Below are 24,685 nucleotides of genomic sequence, written 5' to 3' on the forward strand. Positions count from 1 at the left end.
AAAAATGAAGCAGTGTTGAGTATAGAGAGACAGACTCCTGTCTCCTGTGATAATATCTAGCCTGGGCTTATAAGTTACCATACAGTCACTCTGATCTTCTGTGCAACCTTTGTAGCACACGTACACATATCCACAAGAAAGCATATCTAGACTTCTGAGGTAGCTGAATGCACAAACATATGGATTTTATATGTTTAAAAAATTACTTCTTTCTAAAGGGGAAAAAAAAACAATGAGGAAGAATGTTAAAGAGTTTGCTACATGGCTTGAATTACAAAGCCAAGAAACTATTGAGGCTACAGTTTCTTGCACCTGCATATTAAAGCTTGTGAGAGCAAGTTGAAAGCTATTTGCAAATAAAACTGTCTTTAAAAAAACCCACAAAGTAAAAACGGATTACTCAACAGAAAATTATTTCATAATGTGGACATGATTGTACTGCCATTTCAAAGACAGATCAAAAAAAAATACACTTGCAGTCCAAATATCTGTTACACTACTGAAAGTAAAGAGCAAAATTTAGAAGTTGGTCAGTAAACACACATACATGGCTTTATGTTTGGGAAACGATTCTTAGACCTGTTCCAAGGCAGATCAGCATCAGTTGAAGCAAGGTCTTCAAGAAACTTGGGAAGTTCCTACAGAGGAATAAATGTTTGTTGGAAAACTTTTGCACTTGAATGAATTTAAAATATGACACACTCATCCAGTAAGAGGAAAAACTCCAGTTCTGCAACTGTGCATTTCTAAGAGTAGCTGGAAACATTACAGAGCTTTCCACCTCACTGTCAACCCCAGTTACACCAGCAGTGTTGGATACAGCACTGCAGACAATGCTGTCAAGTTGAACAATTAAGCTTACATGAACTTTCACCTTTACAAGCCTGGATGAAGTCAGTCTATCACCTTTTGCAGTTCTTTTCTGGTTTTTTACATGAAGTCACATGCTTGGTTACTATGCCCTACTGACTCAGCCTTAGTCTTGAATAATGCCTTTTCCTGACTCCTGTAACTTGGGAGGTTTTGTGGTACAGCATGAGAACTGATGAGAATTTAATTGAGTTGAGACAACTGGCAATTAGCTATTGTTCATGGGACTGTTTGTGAAAGGGGTGGCAAGAGATATCTTGGGTTGTACTGCAGTTTCATAACTGGTCATTAGTTCTGTTACTGGAGGACAGAGAGATAAATCATTCATGTTGAGGCACTTATTTGATGAGGATGTTTGTGTGCATAAACAGCTATAATTTACAAAGTTGATTAAAAGAGTGGAGACAACTTGTTAATGGAGGAAATGTGTTAAAAGTGATGATCTCATCGTGGTGTTAAGAGAATAGAAAACTCAGAAAAGGCAGAATTCCAAATATATTGTTAACTTTAATAGAATTTCCCTTTGCTTGACAAATGTTATGCAAATGCAAATCTGTTTTTTATATCTAAGATATAAATTAAGAGATCCACCTCTTGCTTTGAATGAGTACAATACAAAATTACTCTGCTTGTGCAGAGTAATCCCTTCAAATTTGTATTTTAATATTAGTGGTTACTGTCTGCATGGGCTACTTCCAAAAGTTGGGCAGATAGCCTTACTTTCAGGCTCAATATTAATTATTTTCAAGTGCCCTTTTGCCCAGGTATTTGAGACAGTTTGTATTTTATAAATAGAATTTAATGGGAATCTACTAGCAAATAAATAAATAAATGAGAGAGGTAATGAAAAATGGAAAACCAGGACTGTTTTACTGCAATGCTTTTCTTTCATTGTTAACTCAAGTATTTTGTCAGCCTTGTGTGTAAAACACAGTTAAAGGGGGAGATGTTAAAATTCCTCTCATTCAGAAAACTGAAACTCTCCCACAAAGTTTCTGTCATTGAATGTTTTCATGAAGGAAGAACATACACAAAATGCTTATTTTGCAAGTGTTTTGGGCTATGGAATCCCATATCATGTGAACTTCAACTTCCTTCATTTGCCTCACTCCTCCAAGTTTTAGCTTGCCAGTTAACTTGTGTAGAGGTAGCACCATTTACTGGTAGCAGTTTGTAGTAGAGAGGAAACAGAGAAGCAGATTTTGTTATTTTCATAGTAATGCTTCCATGGCTGAACAAGTGCTCAAAAGCCTTGTATCAATTCTCTGCATTAGCAGGGATTTCAGCCTTAATTATTATTTTCAGATTTGGGAAAAGACTATTTGTGTTCCCAGACTCCATGACAAATTTTCACAGAAACCATGTTTCTTTGCAAACTCATACAGCTTTGAAATAAACAATTTGCATTTTGTTTACTGCAGTACTTTTATGGCACTGTGGTGACATTTTGAAGTATTTCATTCTTTTATTCATGAACAAAACTTATCATAAAACAAGTATTATACTAGTATTTCTGTTTCAGTAATTTTCCAGCTACTAAAAAAGCTTAAGTTCCCAAATGTATCGAGAGACACAGGAATCAGCTTGAAAGCTGGAAGTGTGAATAGCGGTGAGGTGGTGCCCATCATCAGTTACTTTGGCTTCTTATGGTTTCTTTAAATTTGTCTTCTCTGACAAGAAATGGATCTAGGTCCATTCTGAGGTCCGGATTCCCTTCTCATCACATTTACACACAGGTCATGTTCACATGTGGACCAAGATTGACCCCTGAGGATGTCCTGGCCTGGCAGTTTGGTCAGTCAAGCAAATTAGATGAAATCAGGAATGTTCATGGGTTACAAGACTATGTGAAATGGAAAGAGTCACATTTATACTGGAAAACTCCAAATCATGTTTGTTGCCCACAAATTGCCTATTGTAAATTATCTGTAGACTACTTTACCTACCAAAGCATATCTTAGAATTTTCCAGGAAGACTGCTAGGTCAAACAATCCAAATTCAACATAGGGAATATACTATCAGGTTATTAGTATAAATTATCATATTCACATGTTCAGTTTCCAATACACCTGAATTTACTAGACACTTTCTGGTAATGAATGTTAATATGTGAAAGTGTTACTGATAGTAAAACTTTCTATCTGTTCAGTCATGTATAATGTAACTATACTCATTCTTGCTCAAGTGAAATAACACTTCTGGTTTTAGGAAAAAATGTTCTTACTTTATTGCTGTGAGAATTTTATGGTGTTTTTTATTATTAAATCCAGACCAATTTTACCTAATGAGCATAACAAAAAAAAAACGGTAGGAAAAACCATTAATCTTTATACACTTTTGTTAGTGTTCTCTTGGAAAGTGAAATATTATAATTTAGCAGAAGAAAAGCCAGTTGTTAAATCTCTATTTTTGTTAATCGAACTGGTAAATTATTCATGGTAAATTTATAAATCCAAAATAATAAAAATCACTGGACACTGACAAATTATTTTTGGGCAAATGACTGTATGGGTAAAGAAAGATAATGGTGATAAAGATTCTGAAATAACAAGAAGTTATTGTTGAGAAAAAAAAATGATAGCCATAAAATATTACTTAATGAAGATAGTGAAAACTTTGAGATCTAAATTTGAAATGATACGTGTATTATATTATCTGTAATGTATATTTTGAGAACTAGGCTCTTTTCAGAAAGCAAGACAGGTTGGCTGTGTTTATCTGCTCATGTAAGGAGATGGAGACTATTCACATGGAAGCTATTCTCAAGAGCATAACAAATATGACCCACTACTTGTAGAGGAACAAAAAGCTAAGTACCATGTGCAAACCTTTTACTTTCTGCACCAAAATCTATGAAAGGAAAACATTTCTGAGGCAGTGGCAGTATGACTGGGGCCTGAAAATTTCACAGAATGAACATTAACTCTGTTTTTGGAGTCATCATCACTCAGGAAAATGAACATATTTATAGCAGTTAAATATACCTGTGCATATGATAGAAAACTCTAAATAACTTGTTCTTAGGTAATCTACATATAAAACACTACATATGTAAAAACATAAATATGGTGGTCTTGAAATGTTGGAGACTAAAGAAGATCATCTTTGGCTGACACTAAGGTGAATAATTCTGACCAGGTTGCAGTATAGACTGCAGAATCCAAATCAGTGTACTATTACTTTCTAAACAATCAACCTGGTAATTGGGTATTGATTATCAAGGCCAGAGTCCTTCATGGCCTTGCCTGCTTAAAATGGACATGAAATGTGACACATGAAACGACTGAAGGTCTTGCGATGTTGTGACAACTGCTAGCAACATACCGAAAATTCTTCCTGAAACTTTAGGTTGTTGTTTGTGCAAAGCCCTTCAACATGTTGTAGAAAGGATTTCTTGCTTATTGGCCTGAAAATAAGGACAGAAGAATTAGAAACCCATAGGGAATGTCTTTGTCATTCTTTTTATTTAACTGTAGTTTGTTAATAAGCAATGTTTTCCAGTTCAATGGAAACTGATACTTACAGAAAATGAAAAATTGCTTACAGCACGCTTATTTGATTTCTTTTCGATCACTTAAAAGGGAAATATTTTATCCCCTTGTTGTTCCCCTTCACAAAATTTTTAATGTTGCTAATGTTAAGAGTACTGTAGGCTATGATTATTTTTATAGGTAACAGCATTTCAAGGCTAGGTTTTGACATTAAAGTAAATTTGTGAACTTATTATTGCATTCTAAGCTACATAATACTTCTTTGTCACACTGAAAACATTTTATACTTTGCAAGGTTTTAGACATATAAAATATTGCGGTGACCTCATTCTCATAATGACATGGTTTTTAAATCCTGAGGAGGTTAAATAACCCTGTATTACTTCCCAAGCTAAAACACAGACATGCAGGCTTCACCCCAGAGAGAGAGAAAGCATTTCTCCAGTTACCATGCAATTAGTCATGCTTTTATGATTTATACGCAGCTTGGAATTTTTTTCTAATAAACATAGAGGAGGGAACCACACGTTGAGACTCATCAATGAACACAACATAAAAATCTTTAATAAACTTACTTGATGGATTTTCTATAACTAAGTAACCTGCAACAGAGATTTTTGTTAAGTATAGCAAGCTGAGAGATAACCAATATTGTGCATGTTTATAGATTCTAGATTAAATACCAAGTAACTAAAGATTGGTTTCCCTTATGGATTCAAATTCAGGTATCTTTGGGTGATTGTCTTCATTAGTTTTTGTCTCAGGTATTGGCAGATATTGATAACAGTTTCTATCTTTCTCTTTAAGTCACTTCACAGTGCTCTGGGCTCATATGGCCCTGGGAAACCCATACTTGCTGCATACCATTACATATATATTTATAGGCTTTATTTTGCATACTTTACCCAATATCATCCTTCTAAGGACCATTTCAGAGCATCAGGATAGGATTAATCTAACTGAACACAGACACCTATTTCTTAGTTAGTCACTGGATTTCTTTTATAATCAATGAGGAGAAATAGGTGTAATTTCATTTCATTTGAAGCAGATATCTAAAATGAGTCACAGATGAATCATGCTACTGGTGTACCTCTACAGAAACCACAGCTATGGTAGTTTTCCTAAATACTTTAAAAATTAGTGTCCTGGTTTCATGTTCATTTTTCACATGTTCACTGCTGTTTCTGTATATGTCAATTTTAAAAACTGCGATACATATTAAATCTTTAACTTGATCTCACAGCAGGTTTCATGAAGATAGTATATGAGCATCTACACTCAGGGCACTTTCAGATGGCCTTGAAACTTGGTCACAATTGCTTCTGAATGTATTTAGAAACCAGACTTTGAGCACTCAGACCCATAAACCTTGTCTAAAGGACCAAAAAAAAAAGTTTGTAATAATTCAGTTTAAAAGATAACCTGCTCCTTCAAAAAATTCTAAGTACCCCTTTTATGTGTCTGTTCCTCCAAATACACATTCTTGCAGAAAATATGACAAAAAGTATTCTCTAATACAAATGTCTACCCTACTGCTGTCATAATTTTAGTAGAAAAGGAAAAAATTGCTTTAAAATAGTTGGTTTATGAAGTTATTTGTAATTATTTAAATTTAATTGAGATGATAAAATGAGATTAATACAATTGCTGAATAATTTATTATTAAGCTTCAGAGAAGTTAATTTCAAGGCTACTAAGGATGCCTTTGTGATGCATACTTTGTTAGAACTGTTACACTCAAACAAAGCAAACTGGCTATGAAAGCCTCACTGGATCAGTCTCACTGGAGTTAAAAGTATTCACAGAAATAAAGATGCTTACTAAGACAACTGAAGGACAGCTTCAGAGTGAAAAAGAAGGCAATAAGAGAAGAAAGCATGCAACTCTTTTTATTCAGAATGTTTAGACATACAGCTTGTGCTTATTGTATCACATAAGTTATTTGCATTACGTGGCAGATGAAACTACCTTCTAGTAGTATTGGCAACATTATAGAGCTAAAGTTTCCTAACAAAAAAGGATTTTTAATAGCTGTACCAAAGTACTGCACACAAATATATATTTGTCTTTGAGCAGAACAGAAATTTTTTGTAGCCTTTTTTTTCAGGACAAAATTATAAGCAGACTTTGAAGGGAGGTTACACTTGTTTTTCCTTTGAATTCACCTATTTTCACCATAGAACAACAGAAAAAAGTCATGTCCCAGTTGGCATTCCAGTAATTTTTCAAATACAGTTAGCTCTCAATTTTTTAGCCATGAGGGGCTTACTGCACATAATTTGCAGTAAGAAAACTCAGCTTGGTCATTAGGGAATAAAAATTAATTCTGTGTTGTACATAAGAAATCCAGGTATGCCATTTAGCACTTCAGTGCTGAAGGTACCTGGATCCAACAGTATAACTTTTTTTAAGAAGCAAGGCATTTATGGGTTGATACTTAAACCTATCTGTGGGAATTTAAGTGAAAGACTTGATTTTTAGAATTACTGAACTGTCACACTTCTGTTAGTAGCAAGTGCACATAGCAGTGGCTTGGCAGCTCAGAAAATAAGATGATTTACTTTAAAATGCCTATAGGAAAGTTAATGTCTAACTTGTCTAACTGCGGCAAAGGAGTTGGCTTTGCTGTGTAAGGATCTTCAGAAGGGATGAATTTTGTATTCTCACTAAATACTTCCAGCAGTGCTCTGTTTCACCATCCTTAGGCTTAAAATAATAGTATTTTTTCTATGTCTCTTGACTTAGAATACATAGTAATAATCTTACAGTATTTTGTCAATGAACAAATACTCATCTATCTGTAATCTTGTCCTCCACATTTCCCAGTGTTTTTTATAAAACTTAAAAATATAAATATCACTAGATCTTGATAAGCACAATTTAGAATCAAACCATGAAGTTGAAAATTTCCCTATTTCAGCTGGACCATTTCAGATTCCCACTTGTCTGACTCTGAAATGAGGAAAGAAAAACATTCTCTAAGATAAAGAATGCTTTATTGCCTTAAATCTGATTTTCTTTTAAAACAGTGTATTGTTTCATGTGTGGGGTTTTTTTGAAGACTATCAAAAATCTGAATCCCACTCAGATTACTTGTGATAGAGCTAGAAAGAAGCCATTTATTTGTGTTGGCAGTGATAACTGAAGACATATTGTCACACAGACTCAGCTTTCTCTCTGGGTCAATCATCTGAAATCCACAAGGAATTAAAATTTCGTCCAACCAGAAAACTACAGAAATTACTATGTAGGCAAAAGGCTTAACTCATAAGCACCACTGACACTTCCTAGGACCAACAGAGGAACTAATTTTTAATAAGTTAATTGAAAGCAATACAGAGCTTAACCCTTCCTACATATTAAAGGCCTAAGGAAAGAGAACACATGGTCATTTCTTCCATTGTACCAGGACATATACATTCATAAACATTGTTCTCCTGGGACACAAAATTTAGTAATCAGCTGTCAAAAATAGGCTTCCTGAAAGGAAAGTTGTTGAAGAAAAAGACAAGGCAGAAGCCATGCCTATCCTTACTCAAAGGAAGACAGGTCTGTCTACACAAAGAAAGAATTTGGCTGGTCTATAGAAATTACTGTGTGTGCAAAATTGTTACCTCAAATATAGACACCCACTGAATGCATAGTATATAGGAAAGATAAGATCAGACAATCATTTTCTATACAATACTTTTCCATAAGGAGTTCTAATTACCTAGTGTTTACAGGGGCTACAGTGTCTGTAATGCAGAAATATTTCTTCTGACCCCATTTTCTTGACAAGCTGTCTCACATAGAGTGAAACAAAAGCCTCAAAAGATCAACTACAAGGTGCAATTTCTCAAGGAAAGATTTAAAAAAACTGGAGATCTAAATGGCTTTATCCTTGCTGCAGAAAGCACCGCGAAAGTAGAGTGCCAGAGAGGCTATCTCCTAGGTAAGCACCTGGAACAAGGAAGAGTTACTTGTATCTCACCAAACCTGGCGCACCCTGAAAATTTAGGGACAGAATCTATTCACAGAAGATCAGGGTCTGCTTTGAAGGGTGACTTGGCAAACCCTGTGGAGCTGTTGTAAAAGGCAAGTAATGAGAGCACCCAGTATATGTATATCCAGTGCGCTTGATGAAAAAGTATTTAATTCAGTTTAGGTTGATGGGCTATATATATTTTGAACAAGGTTGCTTTTTACTGTTATTAGCTGTCTCACACCATCTCCACCATCAGTGCAACATATGTCCCAAACATTCAAAGTTAGCATTTTGGGTTCATAAGGAAGATCTAATTTTCCACTAAATTCAGTAGGACTTAATTCCCTGCATGCCCTCTGAAAATACACCCAATTGATAAATTGCTTAACAAAAACTTGGTGAGACAGACTGTATATGTACTAGCTAGTATTAGTAATTTTAGACACTGAAGTTTGTCAATAATTTTTTATTATGATCATTATGTTAAAAGACCACTACTGGAACTGGGATTTTCCTCTAATTTCCTGGTCCGAAAAAAAAAATGTTACCCACAAAAAAATTTCAAAGATGTCAAAATGGAATGCTTGGCACATTTAAATTTCTCTTTTTCTACTCAAACTGACTTTTGTAGCGCAAAATACATCATATTCAAAAAGCTATAAAAATGTGTGAAAGGTAATGTTTTGATTAACCTATACTGAACATTTGCTGGGCTTCAAGCTGTTGAATTTTTGATCTTGGAATGATAAAAAGTATTTCCAGTCATATTCATACAGAACAGGAAAATCTTTTTCTACTTTATTGTTTTTCTCATGAGATACCAGCTGCAAAAATTTTCTCAGAATATGAGCCAAGGTCATAAACCATGATTCACTAAGTATAAGAGAATGTCTGAAGAGACAATGGATGAGGGGCAGTCAAGAAGGATCTCATGAAGCAGGGTATTTTGATTCTGTGGATGAACTGTGTCAGCTGCATGTGCCTTTTTTGATTTAGAGTAGCTAAATAATATAATGTCAGAGAAGTGACCAAAAACCTGGTTTCCCCCTTCAAATGAGCACTGAATGGGATGATTAGTAGGTAGAGGAAAAAAATCTATATTATTCTTCTATCACCTAGGATTTTCACACAAACTCCCCATTGCCCTTTCAGGGTAGGAACCTGGACCAGATTTCTGTTGATTTACTGCTATCTGAAAAATACAAACATGCCAGTCTGGTAAAGAAATCTGCCCACCTCTGCCCTCCTCGTACACTTGCAAGATGCCACGAACTGAAACACAGCAAGTTCTGCAAACACAGATGAGATAGCTACCTAAATGCGGCCAGTGTCGATTGTGCAGATGCAGTGATGCCCATTCCAAGTGCATGGGAAATTTGTGAAGGTTAGACTGTAGTCATCAACATCAAATACAATAATTAAACATGCTAATATGTCACTGCTTTAACCACAAATCATGAGAATGATAGGGTCAACACAAGAACTGGGACTGTAATTGACTTCAACATCGTTTTTCCCCAATGGCAACAGGTACAAAGGTTCTTTCATTATGCAACTGTGGAAGTCTAAAAACAGGAAAAAAATATTTTAGTCATTAAGTTTTGCAGTAAGCTGTCTTGGTAAATGCTGCCATGCTTCTGCCAGCTCCTTGATATAACTCATTGTTACCAGGAAGGATGCTACTATATTAAAGACAGGTACTAGAGACACCTAAAATGTCCCTTTTGGCTATTGACTTTACTAGAACAGAATATTACACATAGTAAAAGATTCTTTGAGACTTAAAAAGCCAAAATAAACTGAAATATTTTGAACAGATAAAGGATATCCTGTGCCTCATTACCCCTCATGTTATCTAGGAGAGAACCTCAGGACATTTTCTGTCTTCTAGCTGAAAAGATATCATGAATCCTGTCCTTAGGAGCTCTCAATTAGTGCCTGCACTTCAAACTTCAACAGTTTGTCATAATGTTCAACAAAGGACCTGGGCAAGGAGCCTGCTGTAGCTTCAGTGCCACTACGGTTTGAAAAATAATAATCCAAAATTTTATCAGCTGCATCCTGTACCTTACAATGACAGCAGGAGAGAGTCTTTGCTTTTGACCATTAAAGGACAGTTGGAAGGAGGGAAGAGAAAAGTACAGATGGAAGGACATGACAAATTGCAAACCAAATTGTGAGACTGACTCATTAAAAAAGGGTGATGTAACTCAAACTGCTGAAGCACTGTTCAATAAAGGTCTTGCTGTGCATAAATCACATAATGAAGTGTACATGAGTATTAAATATTATAGTTTTCAATTACCCTTTAGAGTTTGAGACTGTAAAATTTTAAAATACACGCAATTTAGACAGAAAAGTGGTAGAATTGTATCTGCAAACCAACAAAGGATATTTGACTGTGTGGATATGTTGCTGAGATTGTAGGGGCATAGTATGAAACAGCTGTAGTTTGTGTACTAAAGACAGCTGAGGAAAAAAGATAATTTCTCTTAAGTATATATATCCTAACTTCCAAAGAAAAGAAACAGCATGTTTCTTATGTCACATTTGCACTACCTTTATTTCAAGGATATGTTGTGTATATCAGGGCTGTATTTCCATAATGTATTATAATTTCTATTTTAAAATTGCCCTGATTTATTTCAAAATGGTTGTGGAACTCCTATAACTCAACATTAGGGACTAAAAATATACATGATTTCATTATGACAAATACCTTTGTTTGTCATTAGAACATCTGCAAAGATTGACATTTCATTTTGATTAACTATATCATTCAATATAGCACGATAACACACAGGTTAAGAGAACAGAATGGAAAACACACCATGTTGCTTCAATAATACAAAAACTTACTGGATGACAAAAATCTCCTTGCGTCTAAAGAAAAATGAAGAGTATCTGGAAATAAAATCCATTAATACTTTAGTACATAAACAACATTAGTACTATTCTAATTCAGCTAGCGATGTGAAAACAAGGTAATTTTGAAGATACGTCAAGATCATTTATCTGAGGCAGAGTTGCTGCAGTGCATTGTCAATGGTTCCACCTTCAGAGGATGCTTTGCACTGTTATTAGCAGGTACTAAATTCTGCTATCTGAACAAGTGCCCTGCAGAGGACATACCCCAGACATTACATCAATGAGTTCCAGATGATTCCCAGTATGTTTTCTCATCTGTTACAAGCAGCCATTCTTGTGTGCTCTATTTTGAACAGGTTTGCACATGCAATCAACTTACTCTGTACCACACACAGACATACCCAAAAATCCCAGGTCAACAACTACAACCTTTCATCTTCCAGCTATTCCTAGTCTGAAACAGTAGGATATTTGGCTACTAGGGCCATTTTAGGGCTATTTTAGGCTTCTCATCTTTAAGGAGACTGCCTACCACAGTGTTTCATCTGTGACACAGCAGGGAAAATACAGGCAGGTGAAGAATGCTCACCAAACATTTCTAACTCAGTTGGTTGTCACATGTTACTGATAATAATTATATTTATTTGGTGAATAATATCAATATTTCTGGCAGTCAAAAAGTGGTTTTCCTTCTGATAAATACCTGTGACAAGATTTCTTGTCAGATACAAAATATGAATTGCTGCATGCACCTTAAATGAGTAGATGTTAGGATAGCCAGTGTGCTGAGCTCCACAGAAACCCAGATGTTATGCCAATCCCTCTGTTTAAAAAAAACCCCGCTTTCTAAATATCAATTAACAATGACAGATTTGTTCTTGAGTTAGTTGACAGGGACTTCTAGGGGTTTGGCCTGTGTAAGTTTGCAGCCTACACAAAATTTGGGCCATTAAAAAACTCACAAATTCTGCATGTTTAAAATATGTAGCCTCTCTTTGGCTAACACAATTAAACAGTGATTTGCACTTAGATTTTTATCTTGTTGTAAAAAGAGCTTAAGATTAAGTGATTTTCTAAAAGCTAGTGAGAAGTGTCTTGAGGATGGAGGTCATTCTTTGAAAAAGGATCTCAGTGACCTGTGTAAATAAGAACAGCACAAACACTTCCAAACAAGCAAAGGTCAGAAAGGGGTCATGGCTACAGACCCTTTGGACTACTGTTTTGCCTAAGGAGTACGCTTACCGTGTAAATCTCTCATCCTTCAGCTCCAGGTCTGCCACTGTGATCAGCTGATCCAGTTTGAATTTCGTGTCAATAATTTCAGCATCTCGTGGGGAGTATGTGCCTCCCTCTTTTTGCTTTTGCCGAATTCTAAACAGAAAATAGTGAAAAATACACATGCAAAATATTTAAGGACACATAGGTCAATACTTTGATTTGACAGGCTGAAACTGAAAAATGGTTGCCCGGAATCCTTCCTTGGCCTTTCTTCTTGTCTCCCTTCTAACAGTGTAATTTAGTCAAATACTGAATTTATGTTGCCTAAAATTCAGAAGAAAGAATCTAGGTGCTGTGCTCTTTTAGTTTTCCTACAAAAATTCTATGGTAATGCCTGAATAAAGCAGCTGAGTAAGAATAGAACTGATGAATGAACATCATGAATGAATGATGAAACTCACATCATGTGTGCAGTATGCAGCCTCCTTCTTTACATGGACATTTTGTTCACTATTTGAATTGAAACTCAATTTCTCTTCCACCTGTGGGACTTCTGTGTATTTAACTGATAAATTTAGAAAATAGAATTTAGAGTATTTACTTCATATCCAGCTGTAAATAGTATTAGGCATCATGATAACTATAACCAGCTGACACTCTGATCTGTCAATAGAGAAGTGGCTCTGAAAGGTTAAGAAAGGCTACCACTCTGATTTACCCTCTGGAAAAGATGGATTTGCTTCTTCATCTATGGAAGATTCCATCCTCACTAGACTAAATTCTTTGTGAGTCTCTCCCTTAGTTTCTACATAAAAACAAAAAAAAAAACCCCACAAACCAAAAATCAAGACATTTTGGAATTACATTTATAGGACTGTTTCAACTCTTCTTTAAACCATTTTTGAGTATTTTCAAACATGCTATGGCAAGGATATGTAAATCTCACCTTGCAAAAGCATATACTGCAGCCACCAAAAGAACAACTGAAAGTATACACAAAGTAACAGCGAGGATAACTTCTACAGATCTTCCTGTCGGTCCTTCACCTGCAACAGAAAGTGGAAAACTAATATATCATATATTCTTCAGAATTTCTAAAATTCTGACAGTATGAAATAGGGAAATAATGAAAGACAGACACATTTTGTCTCTGTATAACTGCACCCATTTTATGTTGGTTGAAAAGGTTCAAAAAAAAGAAAAATATAACAAAACCAGAAACAGTTTGTGTAAGGGTTCCTAAGCATTGCTGATCTACATAATACATCATTTTAATACAGATGTGTTAATACTATATGTGCAGATGTCACCTGGTGTTTTTCAGTTTTACCTGCTGAACAGGTTAAGGTCAGTCTATACTGCAGTAACATCAGCCTGAACACTGGCCTGAGGTCAGAACCTGCTTCAGTCTTTGTGCAGGACTACTGCAGCTCCTCAAGTGGAAAAGAAAGAGAACAACTCTAAAGCAATGACGCTTGCAGCTGCCACTCACAAACACAATGATATTATTTTTAGTGGAATTCTAAGGGTGCTGAAGGAACTGAACCAGTGGTGAGATCTGAACTTTCTAGATTAATCTGCCTCGCTGACCATTAACTCATGTTCCTGGTTTATGTGAGAATTTGTGATATTGTTAGGAATAACCACCAGTAGGCCAAAAGTAATCATAAAGGCCTTGATGACTGAAAAGTAAAGGTGTTGGTATTCTAATCAGTCCTTCCAGGTGAGAATGAAAGCTCATTCAGAAACTGATAAACTACTTAGATTAGTAGTTTCTAGGCCTCGTCTTGAATATCTTTAGTGCTAAATTTCTGAGACATTTAATTTCCCACCCTTCCTGTAATCCTGTGCCTATCATAAAACTCACCCTCATTTTCCCTTAGGCAACAGTGAAAATAAGTAAAGCAAGGGAATACTACTGATGGTACTGTTCACTTTTGTTGACATTCACCTCCACTTGCTGATCCACTGCAGAAAAACTTAGTTCCTGTTTAGCATCAAGGAGAAGGAGAAAATGTACAGTTTCCTGCCACATGAAACTATTTCCCGCTCAAGGGACAACATCCTCTCAAGGACACACTGGGAAACACCACAGTCTTGGTTTTGTTTATCTCAAAAGACTGTGATTTTTGGATTAGAGAGTATATTTCAGTTGATCTGGACTGATGTACCTGAGAGAATGTGATTAAAATTCAAAATGATCCTTATTTATCAGAAGAAATCACCTTAAAACAGTGGGATGGAATTTTGTAAGATCAAGCGCATGGTTCTACATGTAGGCAGGAATAATCGGCTACAATAATACAGCACAGTAAACAGTTGGCTAGGTAGAAATTTATCAGAGATTATTGTAGACTGACACCAACGTGAATAAGCAATATCATGTCTGTATGAAGTTACAGACAATAGAATTCAGTATAGTTTGCAAAACACCTGAAACAATTCTTCCACTGCATTAGTAAAAGTTTAGATGCAACACTGGACACTACAAGGTAAGAAAACATTTAATCTTAGGTATAGATAGTAGAATAGAAAAGCAAGTACATACAAAAATGTTTCAATGAGTAAATGAATCAAAAAGTTCCTGCCACTCACTTATCACTGTGATAAGGCAAAAATGTCAGTAATGTGAAAGAACAGAAGCATATCCAGAGAAACCTCTACAACAGTTCTGTTTTGCACTGAACTGTGAAGTCTGTGTCAAAATGCACAATTAACATCAATCCGAACAACGCAGATGTTATTAAACAAAACAGTGCTGGTAAAATGCCAACCAAGAATTAAAACCCCACATTTTCTCCTACTTCTTTGCAACAGGGGAGGATGACACATCTCTGTAGACATGTCTGTAGAGATAATCACGGGCATGGGAAAGGAGACCAAACAGAGAATGTCATGACGTATAACTCTGAAGTGCTGCACTCAATACATGATAATAACAAACTGCAATAATAGAATATCATAAGGTCGCTTTCTATGTAAAAGACAGTGTCAGGAAACCCCATTTTGATTCTTTCCTATCTCATCAGATTTACAATTCACATGGAATAAGCACACTTACACGGGACTACTGATTGCCCCACAGTGATTTGCTGAACTAACCACCAGAGTTTACAAAAGGGTTACAAGCTGCCTTGATGTATTACAAATTTAAACAGTATTTATTACTGTATCTTAATTATCCCATGGAAAAATCCTGACCTTTCACTGTAATAGGGACATTAACTTTGCAATGAGAGTCATGGATTATGAGTAAGAAACTCCACCTCTCCAGCTCAAGAGGAGGGTTGTGGTATGCCTAATATGATTGGGTGGGTGTGCCCTATTAAAATATATCCTTTACTATAATTAAAAAACATTATTGTAGCTGTATATTCCCATAATTTCTGCTTCAGTGGTCCTCCCTAACAAAATTCCTTGTATTTACAAGACCATCTGGCATGAGTCACAAAATGATCTCTCAAGGTTTTCCATATTTTTTTTCTGCTTCAAACATGTGACATTTAATTGTACCAAAAGGTTAACTGTCTGATTTTCCAGAACAAAGACCTACCTATTCTCTCAGTAGACTTAGAAACCAGAATGTAGGGGGTTTTGAACTGTTGTGAATAGCTCTGCCAAAATTCAAATTAGTGTTTCATCTAACAAAATGAAAGTCTAATGTTAGAAACCCAAAAATTTCAGTGGTTATTACTAAAGAAGCTAATTGATTTAAAATAAAATTGCAATTCTGATTTCAGGCAGCATAAATTCCTCTTGGAGAGAGGCTGATGTTATGAGTGCAATAGAAGTAACTGGGTTGCAAAGATTTATAAAAGCTGACTTTTTTGCATGTTTTCTGAGTTATATTTCTAGAGCAAGCTGGAAGTTCCTGTAACCAAAGTTTCTAGAAAGAAACACTTGGGCAAGGTTCCTCATGCTAAGTGTTTCAGGAGAGTGCTATATCTCCAATACCATTCAACTGCAGTACCTGCATCACTTGTGATGTATCAATTTGATGTTGATTTCACAGCACTTGTAAGAAGTCATGCAAAGAAGTTTTGATTATCTATTCCATGTAAGTTATGTAAGCTCTGAAATTTAGAAGCTAAGGCCAGACAAAAGTATGTTGTAGTCTGGCCTTAAAAAGCAGTGCTTGATGTTAAAAATTAACACAGAAAGCATTGGATGGGTGTGAGGAGACACAGATATCTGAGGAATTTATCCCTCGTTTTGGTTTTTTCCATATTAGATTTTATTCATCATACAAACAGATCTTGCTTATTTATCATGTACAAGGTAGAAAATGCCACAAGTTTTCAATAACAATGGATAAGGCAATGAATTACACTACCTGCTGCCACTAAGTATTGCAGATTTTTCTGTTAGAAAGGAGAAAATTGCCCAGAGGTCTGGATAGAGTTGGACTCATTTCCAGTGAACTTGTTTTGCCTGATTGGACACACTATCTTTCCCTTATTGGGAAAAATATTAGCTTCATTTGCTTAGATCTTTTAAATTCAGAACATATAAATACAACTTTTATGTTGCATTTTCCAGAGCATTCCGGGCTGGAGAAATAGCGCCAGATCCTTTCAGAATATTCAGGTAGTGAATCAGCATTTCAGGGTCTTCAGTATCAGATCATGTAACAAATCCCTAAAATGGATTAGATGAATAAGGGAGCTCATATCACAGAAGATGAATGCCAAATGAAAAATATGTGCCCACTAAAATTCTTCTGGGTACTCATCCAGTTGTCTTGGTGTGCATTTTGAGAAAGTCAGGGCTAATGCTTGGCTAAGTAAGTTTTTGACTTACAAATATATTAAAAGAACTTACAGATCTTATTACAGTCTGCTACAAGAGATGTCATTCCCAGTTTTAGAGGTGTATCAACATGGCCATGAGGGAATTATGTTTGATTTCAGACCAAATAACAACTGACCTATTGGCTAGTGACTTTAGAACCAGATGGATTCTCTTAGACAACATTAATTTATTAATTCAGATGGAGCTTTGTCTACTTCTAAAGGATGAAGGGGCTAAAGGGTCATGCCCTCAGATGACCTGCCATTAAGCTCACTGGAATATAATCATAGAATCATTTAGTTTGGAAAAGACCTTTAAGACCATCAAGTCCAACTGCTAACCCAGCATTGACAAGACCACTAAATCCTATCCCTAAGTGCCACATCTACACATCTTTTAAGTACCTCCAGGGATGGTGACTACCACTTTCCTGGGCAGCCTGCTCCAATGCTTGACTCTCTTTCTATGAAGAATTTTTTCCTTATATCTGATCTAAACCTCCCTTGACACCACATTTCCTCTCGTCGTATTGATTGTTACCTGGGAGAAGAGTCTGACACCCATCTTGCCACAACCTTTTCAGAGAGTGATAAGATCTCTCATGAGCTTCCTTTTCTCCATCCTAAATGACCCCAGCTCCCTCACCTGCTCCCCGCAGGACCTGTGCTCCAGACTCTTCACCAGCTCCATTATCTTTCCCTGGACATGCTCCAGCACCTCAATGTTTTTTGTAGTGAGGGGCTCAGAACTGGACACAGGATTCAAGGTGTGGCCTCACCAGTGCCAAGTACAGGAGGACAATCACTGCACTGGTCCTGCTGGCTACACCGATACAGTTCAGCCTGTATTCCGGATACAGGCCAGGAGGCCACTGGCCTCCTTGGCCACCTGGGCACATGCTGGATCATGTTCAGCATGACCAGCACCCACAGATTCTTTTTCCCTCAGGCATCATTCCAGCCACTCTTCCCCAAGCCTGTAGCATTGCACAGGGTGACTCAAGCGCAGGATTTGGCACTTGGCCTCATTGAATCTCATACAATTGGCCTTGGCCCATCAATCCAGCCTTTCCAGCTCCCTCTGCAGAGCCTTCCTGACCTCCAGCAGATCAACACTCCTGCCTAACTTGGTGTAATCTGCAAACTGACTGAAGGTGCCCTTGATCCCCTTGTCCAGGTCACCAACAGGGACATTAAACAGGACTGGCCAAATACTGAGCCCTGGGGAGCCCCACTAGGGACCAGCTGCCAGCTGGATGGAACTCCATTTAACCACCATTCTTTGGGCCCAGTCATCCAGCCAATTTTTCACATGGCCAAGAGTATCAAGTACTGGTTCTACATCCAACAGAGAAGGAAAGAGCAGAAAGAGAATGGCTGCTGGAGGTTTGCCAAACAGGATGAACTATCCTGGCATCATGGTATTTTTATTGTTATAATTGAATCTCTGCAAACAAGCTTTGTCAATGCTGCCTCTTCATTTAACAGTCCAGGCTGACATAGAATCTCTTGACAACCTCAAAAGGACATACAAGGCAATGGATATATTTCTTCAGCCATTCTAGTTAACAAACATAGAGATTACTTACTTCATGGAAACCACTGTATTAAAAAGAAACTGAATTGTGAAGACTCTTTAGAAATAGAGAAATACTTTAGTAAATGACATTCTTCTTACCTAATGTTTTGACAGGGTCCGAATAGTCGGAATCTGTAAACTGTCCTTTAATGTTAGTTGCTCTGAACTTAAATCTGTGAAAGAAAACCAGAAAAACTAATGAAATAAAGTTTATGTGTATTTTCTTAAATATTGTTTCACTTACGAACTAAAAAATATTTTTAAGTTTAGTGTAATATAATTTGGAATCATTAATCACCTGCAAAAGTGACATCATGACAGATATCAATAACTCAGTGCCAAAATCTTAAATTTCTGAAAAACCCTGATGTGAATTATTTATCTTGAATTTGAATTTATTTAATTTAAGAACTCAATAATCATCTTCTTTCATTTGAAAAATTTTGTAGAAAATTTATTTCCCATATCTGTGCTCAGCCAAAAAATTTTAAATAAGATATACATAATGATAATTTCAATGTCCACTTTTCTAATTGAACTATATGTTTTGAGTGTTTGCATAAATCTATATTTCACTTAAATCTTTCTCTTGGTCAAACATAGAGACAAACGTACTTACAGGTACTGCTTTCTTGGTTTCAGTGGGCCATTGCAGATTTTGTCTTGACTGGCTGGTATCATACATGTAGTATCAGCACCTATGACATATATCTCTTCTTTCCCACTCATGTCTTCTTTTCCTTCTATACATGGTGGGTTTGGAAAGCCTTCATTTGTAAAATACAGCCTTGGTTTGTTGAAGTAGGCATCATACCACTTGGTAACATTCCCATCATGCTGAGCTATTATCAAGAAAAGAAATAATAGATACAATTTACATTCTAACCAGACGGCAATTAAAGAAGTTACATAGGAAATTATTTTTTAAGAGCTTAGCATGCTATTGGTGCCATTTACACAAATAAGTCTATAACTGAATTTGCACTTAAACCCAAACTTCCTTACTATCCACACTATCTGTGTTTTGTTAACTCTGAGTAAGCCAACTAAATCACATCTAGAAATTTTGAGGGGCAATTTCACACAGCAGCTCTGCCTTTGGATTATATTATTTATGCAAGACACTTGACTTTGAACATGACTAGCTAGCAAGCCAGTAAAAAACCCTTTAGTCAGAAGACAATAAAGATTCATAAATTAAATTACTAGATTTCCGTATGTGGATGGAACCCAGCAGCTCATGAGAAAAATCTTCACAATGTTGCTTAGCATGGTATTTGTTCATCTTTCAGCTCAAGAGAATCTTCACAGCAATAGCTATGAAGTAAATGTCTTTAGGACTAGTGTTAAAATGCAAAGTTCAGAAAAAGGTGAGACACTTAAGGTGAGTTCACTTAATGTCCATGCTTTACTTCTATACTTTAAAACCAAGAAAAATAAGGGAATTAAATACCTGGAATTTTTCCTTCTTAGGTAAAGTAAGCATGACCATATGATGTCTTATCATAAAACTCCCACTCACATTGATAAGCAGTTAGTCAAAGGGTTTCACAGCACTCTTTGTACAAGTAAATACTCATCAGTCCATACAAGGGAATAAACATTCTTACCCACAGTCTATAGAAGGGATTTATATAACTCCCTCTGCCCCCGTAATGAAATGGAAATATCAACTGCACATGGCTGCATTCTTTTATGGGCAACACTAATAGCGACAGAAGAATAACCTTTCCAAACCCCAAAAGTTTCATATTTATTCACATTCACATATGTAAAATGTTGGGGTGTTTTCCAAGGAAACAGAAAATATAGTGAAAAAATTAGGGACAGAATAATATTGGTGGCTTCAAACAGCATAGAAGACCCTTTGTCGGCAAATATTCCCAGAATCCAGTACCCAGCCCACAGGTATTGTGAAAGATACTTTGCCCTTAGTGCTGTTGCCACAGCAAAAGTGACTTTGTTGACTGTCTCTTAAAATGAAATTACTGAAACCCAAGAAAATAAATGAAAAAGACAAACAGTTGAAACTGAACACTGTTTTCAAGGGAACTTATTAAATTCTACCTCCAGCTTCCACAACAAGAACTTGTATCTTCTTGATAGGACCATGATCGTCACTGTAATAACATATTGGCATTCTGATTGTAATTGTTGTCGCTGTGACCAGTAGTGCTCCATTGGTATCATAAACTGGTGCTGGTTTCTTTTTAGGCCTTGGCGGTTCTGTTTTTAAACAAAGATATACCACAGAGTTCTGTTTTACAGTATTTTCACTGCAGGTACATTGTTCAGGCCCACAGCTGAGTTGTGCAAAAAAAGATCTCCAGCATATTTTAAGAGACTTAATGTTCTACTTAATGTCTTAAGCCTCTAAAAACTATATTCTGATAAATACCTATGTATATCAGTTTTCAATTAAAAGAAGAAACAATAAAAAGAGTGATTTTCAGTTTTTCAATTAGTTTCAATCAATCACTTTCTTTATTTCAACAACTGATGCTGCATATTTAGCTATTCCTGTGTCATATTCTAAGCTGTTTGTTGATGATAACTAAAATACTGAACTTGATATGATTACTTCACTGAGTCTGCACATGCTGTACAGTATCGTTCTAATACAAATAGCAAATGATCTGTAAAACTAAACACTACAATTCAAGGTGATCAATTACATATTCCTGCTCCTACATTATGCAGCCTCTAAGTAATAGCTCAAGGAACACAGCTGTGTACTCACAGGTAGAACAGCAATTTCTTCAGAATTTACAGAGATTTCAGATAAAGGGTACTTTATGGGACATACCTTTGATATCCATGGTTATTTTCAATTGAATTTTTGGCCCTGCACCAGCACCATTAATTGCATACACCTTAAAAAAAATATATTTGTTTTAATGAGTATTGTAATAGCATCATATTGGCCAATACTGGATATATCTGAAGCAACAATGAATGCCAAAACACTCCATTTGTCATTCACACTTGGCTAGAAATTACTTTATATTCCTTTAAAATCCTAAGTGCAGTAGCACTTCATTGCTTATAATGTAGCTCTTAAAAAAGGAGTAAGCAAGCCCACTTAAAGAATGATCTTTTCTCCTCTCGTGTCCCTGTCTCTGAGTATTTGAAAGTACTTCATGCACGTACTTCTAGCAAGCTCCCCTTGCAGAACTGAACCTTTCATGTCCTATAAGCCAAATGAACAATTCCAGTAGTGGAATTAAGAGAGAGATTTAGTCTTGTGCTTGTGACTATGTGTCACAGATTGCTTTGCTAAGCGCATGAACGGGTCATCCAGACTAGTGATGTGTTCTGCTCCCACTCACTCTATCCTGTTCATTGCTCCCCTTGTTCCTCAGACCTGCCTCTCTTTGCACCCCAGCTAACCTTCTTGGCATGAAAATCTCATATTCAGTCAAAGTTTCAAACTAATCTCACACTTGCATCAAAGAAAAAAATACACCCCCCCAACTGTATCAGTTCTTACGCTGACATTATAGGTATGTCCTCCTTTTAGTCCTTCTATCATGGCAGTGACTGACTGATCTTTTTTTTCAATGACACTAAGGTTGTGGATCTGGATGGCAGCAGGGTCATCTTCATTGTAAACCATAGCTTGATACACTTGAATATTTCCATTTGGTTCAGATGGTGGCACAAATGTTACTTGGAACTTTGTTACTTCATCTGGTATCTTCTGAAAAGTTATGTTGTTAGGTGGGTCTTCAGGCACTGAAATAAATATTTCAATGACCCAAAATCAGTTTACTACTATTACTATTAGAGTAAAACCTGAAAAATTAAAATTGTAATTTTTTTGTATATCAGTATTATTTCACTGATAGTTTCTGGTTTTATAAAAAATTCTCAAATACTTACTGCATACGTAAGTATTCATAATCACAATAAAAAGACAAATATCTACTGAAATCCTATTCTTAATGAATGTGGCACTGAATTCTTAATGGCACTGAATGCTACAAACTTTAAAAATAATGATTAGATAACACTCAATAGTCTCTACTCAGAAAATTTTTTTATGATTATCTGCTGAGAAAGCCTGAAAACATCATTATACCTTGAAAGACATCTGGGCTAAACAAATCCTTGCATGGGTTGACAAGCAAGAAGCAAGAGTCAGTGAGTATCCCTTTCTGAAAGGCCTCTGTTGACAGCAAGCTCTCTCCTAACATATAAACAAGCCACTGTGCTCCTAAGAGTCTCTGCTTACCATAACTAAATCTTTAGGAAAAATTTTTCCACTAGCTGATGCTCAGACACAAGCACAACATGCATTTTTCCCGGGGGCAGTTTCTTGTCAAATGCTTGTTCCAATAGCTTATTCTCAGGACAGCAAAGGTATAAATCATTTTCCCAATGTTTCTATCTGAAAGAAAAGGCTGTAACATTCTTTCCAGGCAGCTAAATATTTATTGCTCTACCTGAGCAGACAAGTATGTAGCGTGACCTCTAAATAGTGAAATCAAGCAATGGAAGGTAAACACATTCCCTCAGCAAAGGATTTAGATGCAGTTGTCCTATTGCCCAGGTTTTTTATACTAGCCAACAAATGCTTACTCAGGCTTCTCTGGAGTAACTCTGCGTAAACTGGTCCTAACCAAGCTAAGCTGTGCAAAACAGATGAAACGAGATGGAAAAAAAATAACTGTTTCTCTCTAAAGTTACTGCACATCCTAATGTATCACATATTTACATAAGGAAAAGGGCTACCAGAAAAGGTAGCCAGACAGGATGCTGTCTATCTCAGAACAGACCCAGCTACCACATAGTTTACTTTTTAACTTTTCCACAGTAAAAGACCATATCAGCTTCCAGGGATAGAAGTAGGTCATGAAATCCTTAGAATTTAACTTATTTAAAGCATTGGAGATACATATATATATATGGATGGATGGATGTACACACTCATATAGTATCATATCAATAGGGACCTTGGCTTTTTATACATCAAAGGAAGGATAAATGATAAATAAAATCACTGTGTAGTACACTTAAATATGAAATTAACCTGAGTATATAACTAAAAAAGATGTTCTGCAGCTAGAGATAAGGGAATTGTGCTTTATACACAGGTGATAATTAGTTCAGATGAAACAAAACTTTAATACCCCTTGAGAAAATATTTTTAGTGTCTTGCTTGTTTTTTTAAAAAATTGAAAACAAATCAGAACCAGCAAAGTTAGTAGACAGAGCATAACTGTGATCTATATATGTAAAGTTAGGACTACATCTTCCCCATGTACACCTATTTCTATTTTTCTGAGCAAATGCAAATGCTATCTACTTTTCTGTAACAGCTCATCTCTCAGTTTTATTTCTCTGAGTAACTTAACAGCATCATCTACTTTTGTCACCTTAAAATCTAGCTCATTCTCCAGATTGTTATGAATCTGTGGAACAGCTGACTCAAGCAGAGATTCCTGTGGGCCTTTGCTAGCAACTTCCTTCCACTGAGAATACATAAATAATGTCATCAAGTCAGCACAGATCCCATTTATAAATGGTAAGATGCATTTCACTTAATTTTTTATGTTTAAATTTTGCACCAAAACCAAGGATGTTGTATAGAGTTTTCAGTAGTCTCAAGAAAAACAGGCACCTCCACAAGGGAGTCATGCCTGCCTATGATAGGTGTCTTAAATATACATGCTAATATAGATAGAACCTTTGTTTTCATTGGCTATAGAAGTAATCTTCATGGCTGTGTTCCACATATCCAAATTTTACATGGAGCAAGGTAGGATCCCTGCATAACTAAAGGTAAGTCTTAGTATTTATAACCATTCATTTTTTGTTGTCTGACACCTTTTTAAATATTAAAGGAAAATATTGTGAGGACAAATCTGTATTAAAAGCCCATTTTTTGTTCAAATT

The 24,685-nt window shown here is 36.0% G+C and overlaps 1 protein-coding gene across 1 annotated transcript in view; it reads right to left on the reverse strand.

Annotated features, from left to right (window-relative positions):
* PTPRQ (protein tyrosine phosphatase receptor type Q) overlaps window positions 1–24,685 on the reverse strand; it is a 124,947-nt gene that overhangs the window by 12,861 nt on the left and 87,401 nt on the right. Inside the window, exons 44-52 of the mRNA XM_032107005.1 lie at window positions 22,278–22,522; window positions 21,594–21,660; window positions 20,855–21,013; window positions 19,407–19,629; window positions 18,887–18,960; window positions 13,365–13,464; window positions 12,443–12,571; window positions 4,196–4,277; window positions 548–638 (exon numbers count right to left, since the gene is read on the reverse strand). Of these exons, the coding sequence (XP_031962896.1) occupies window positions 548–638; window positions 4,196–4,277; window positions 12,443–12,571; window positions 13,365–13,464; window positions 18,887–18,960; window positions 19,407–19,629; window positions 20,855–21,013; window positions 21,594–21,660; window positions 22,278–22,522 (1,170 nt within the window). The remainder of the gene's footprint in view (window positions 1–547; window positions 639–4,195; window positions 4,278–12,442; window positions 12,572–13,364; window positions 13,465–18,886; window positions 18,961–19,406; window positions 19,630–20,854; window positions 21,014–21,593; window positions 21,661–22,277; window positions 22,523–24,685) is intronic.

Source organism: Corvus moneduloides, chromosome 4, assembly GCF_009650955.1.
Source record: "Corvus moneduloides isolate bCorMon1 chromosome 4, bCorMon1.pri, whole genome shotgun sequence".
Classification (NCBI taxonomy): Eukaryota; Metazoa; Chordata; class Aves; order Passeriformes; family Corvidae; genus Corvus; species Corvus moneduloides.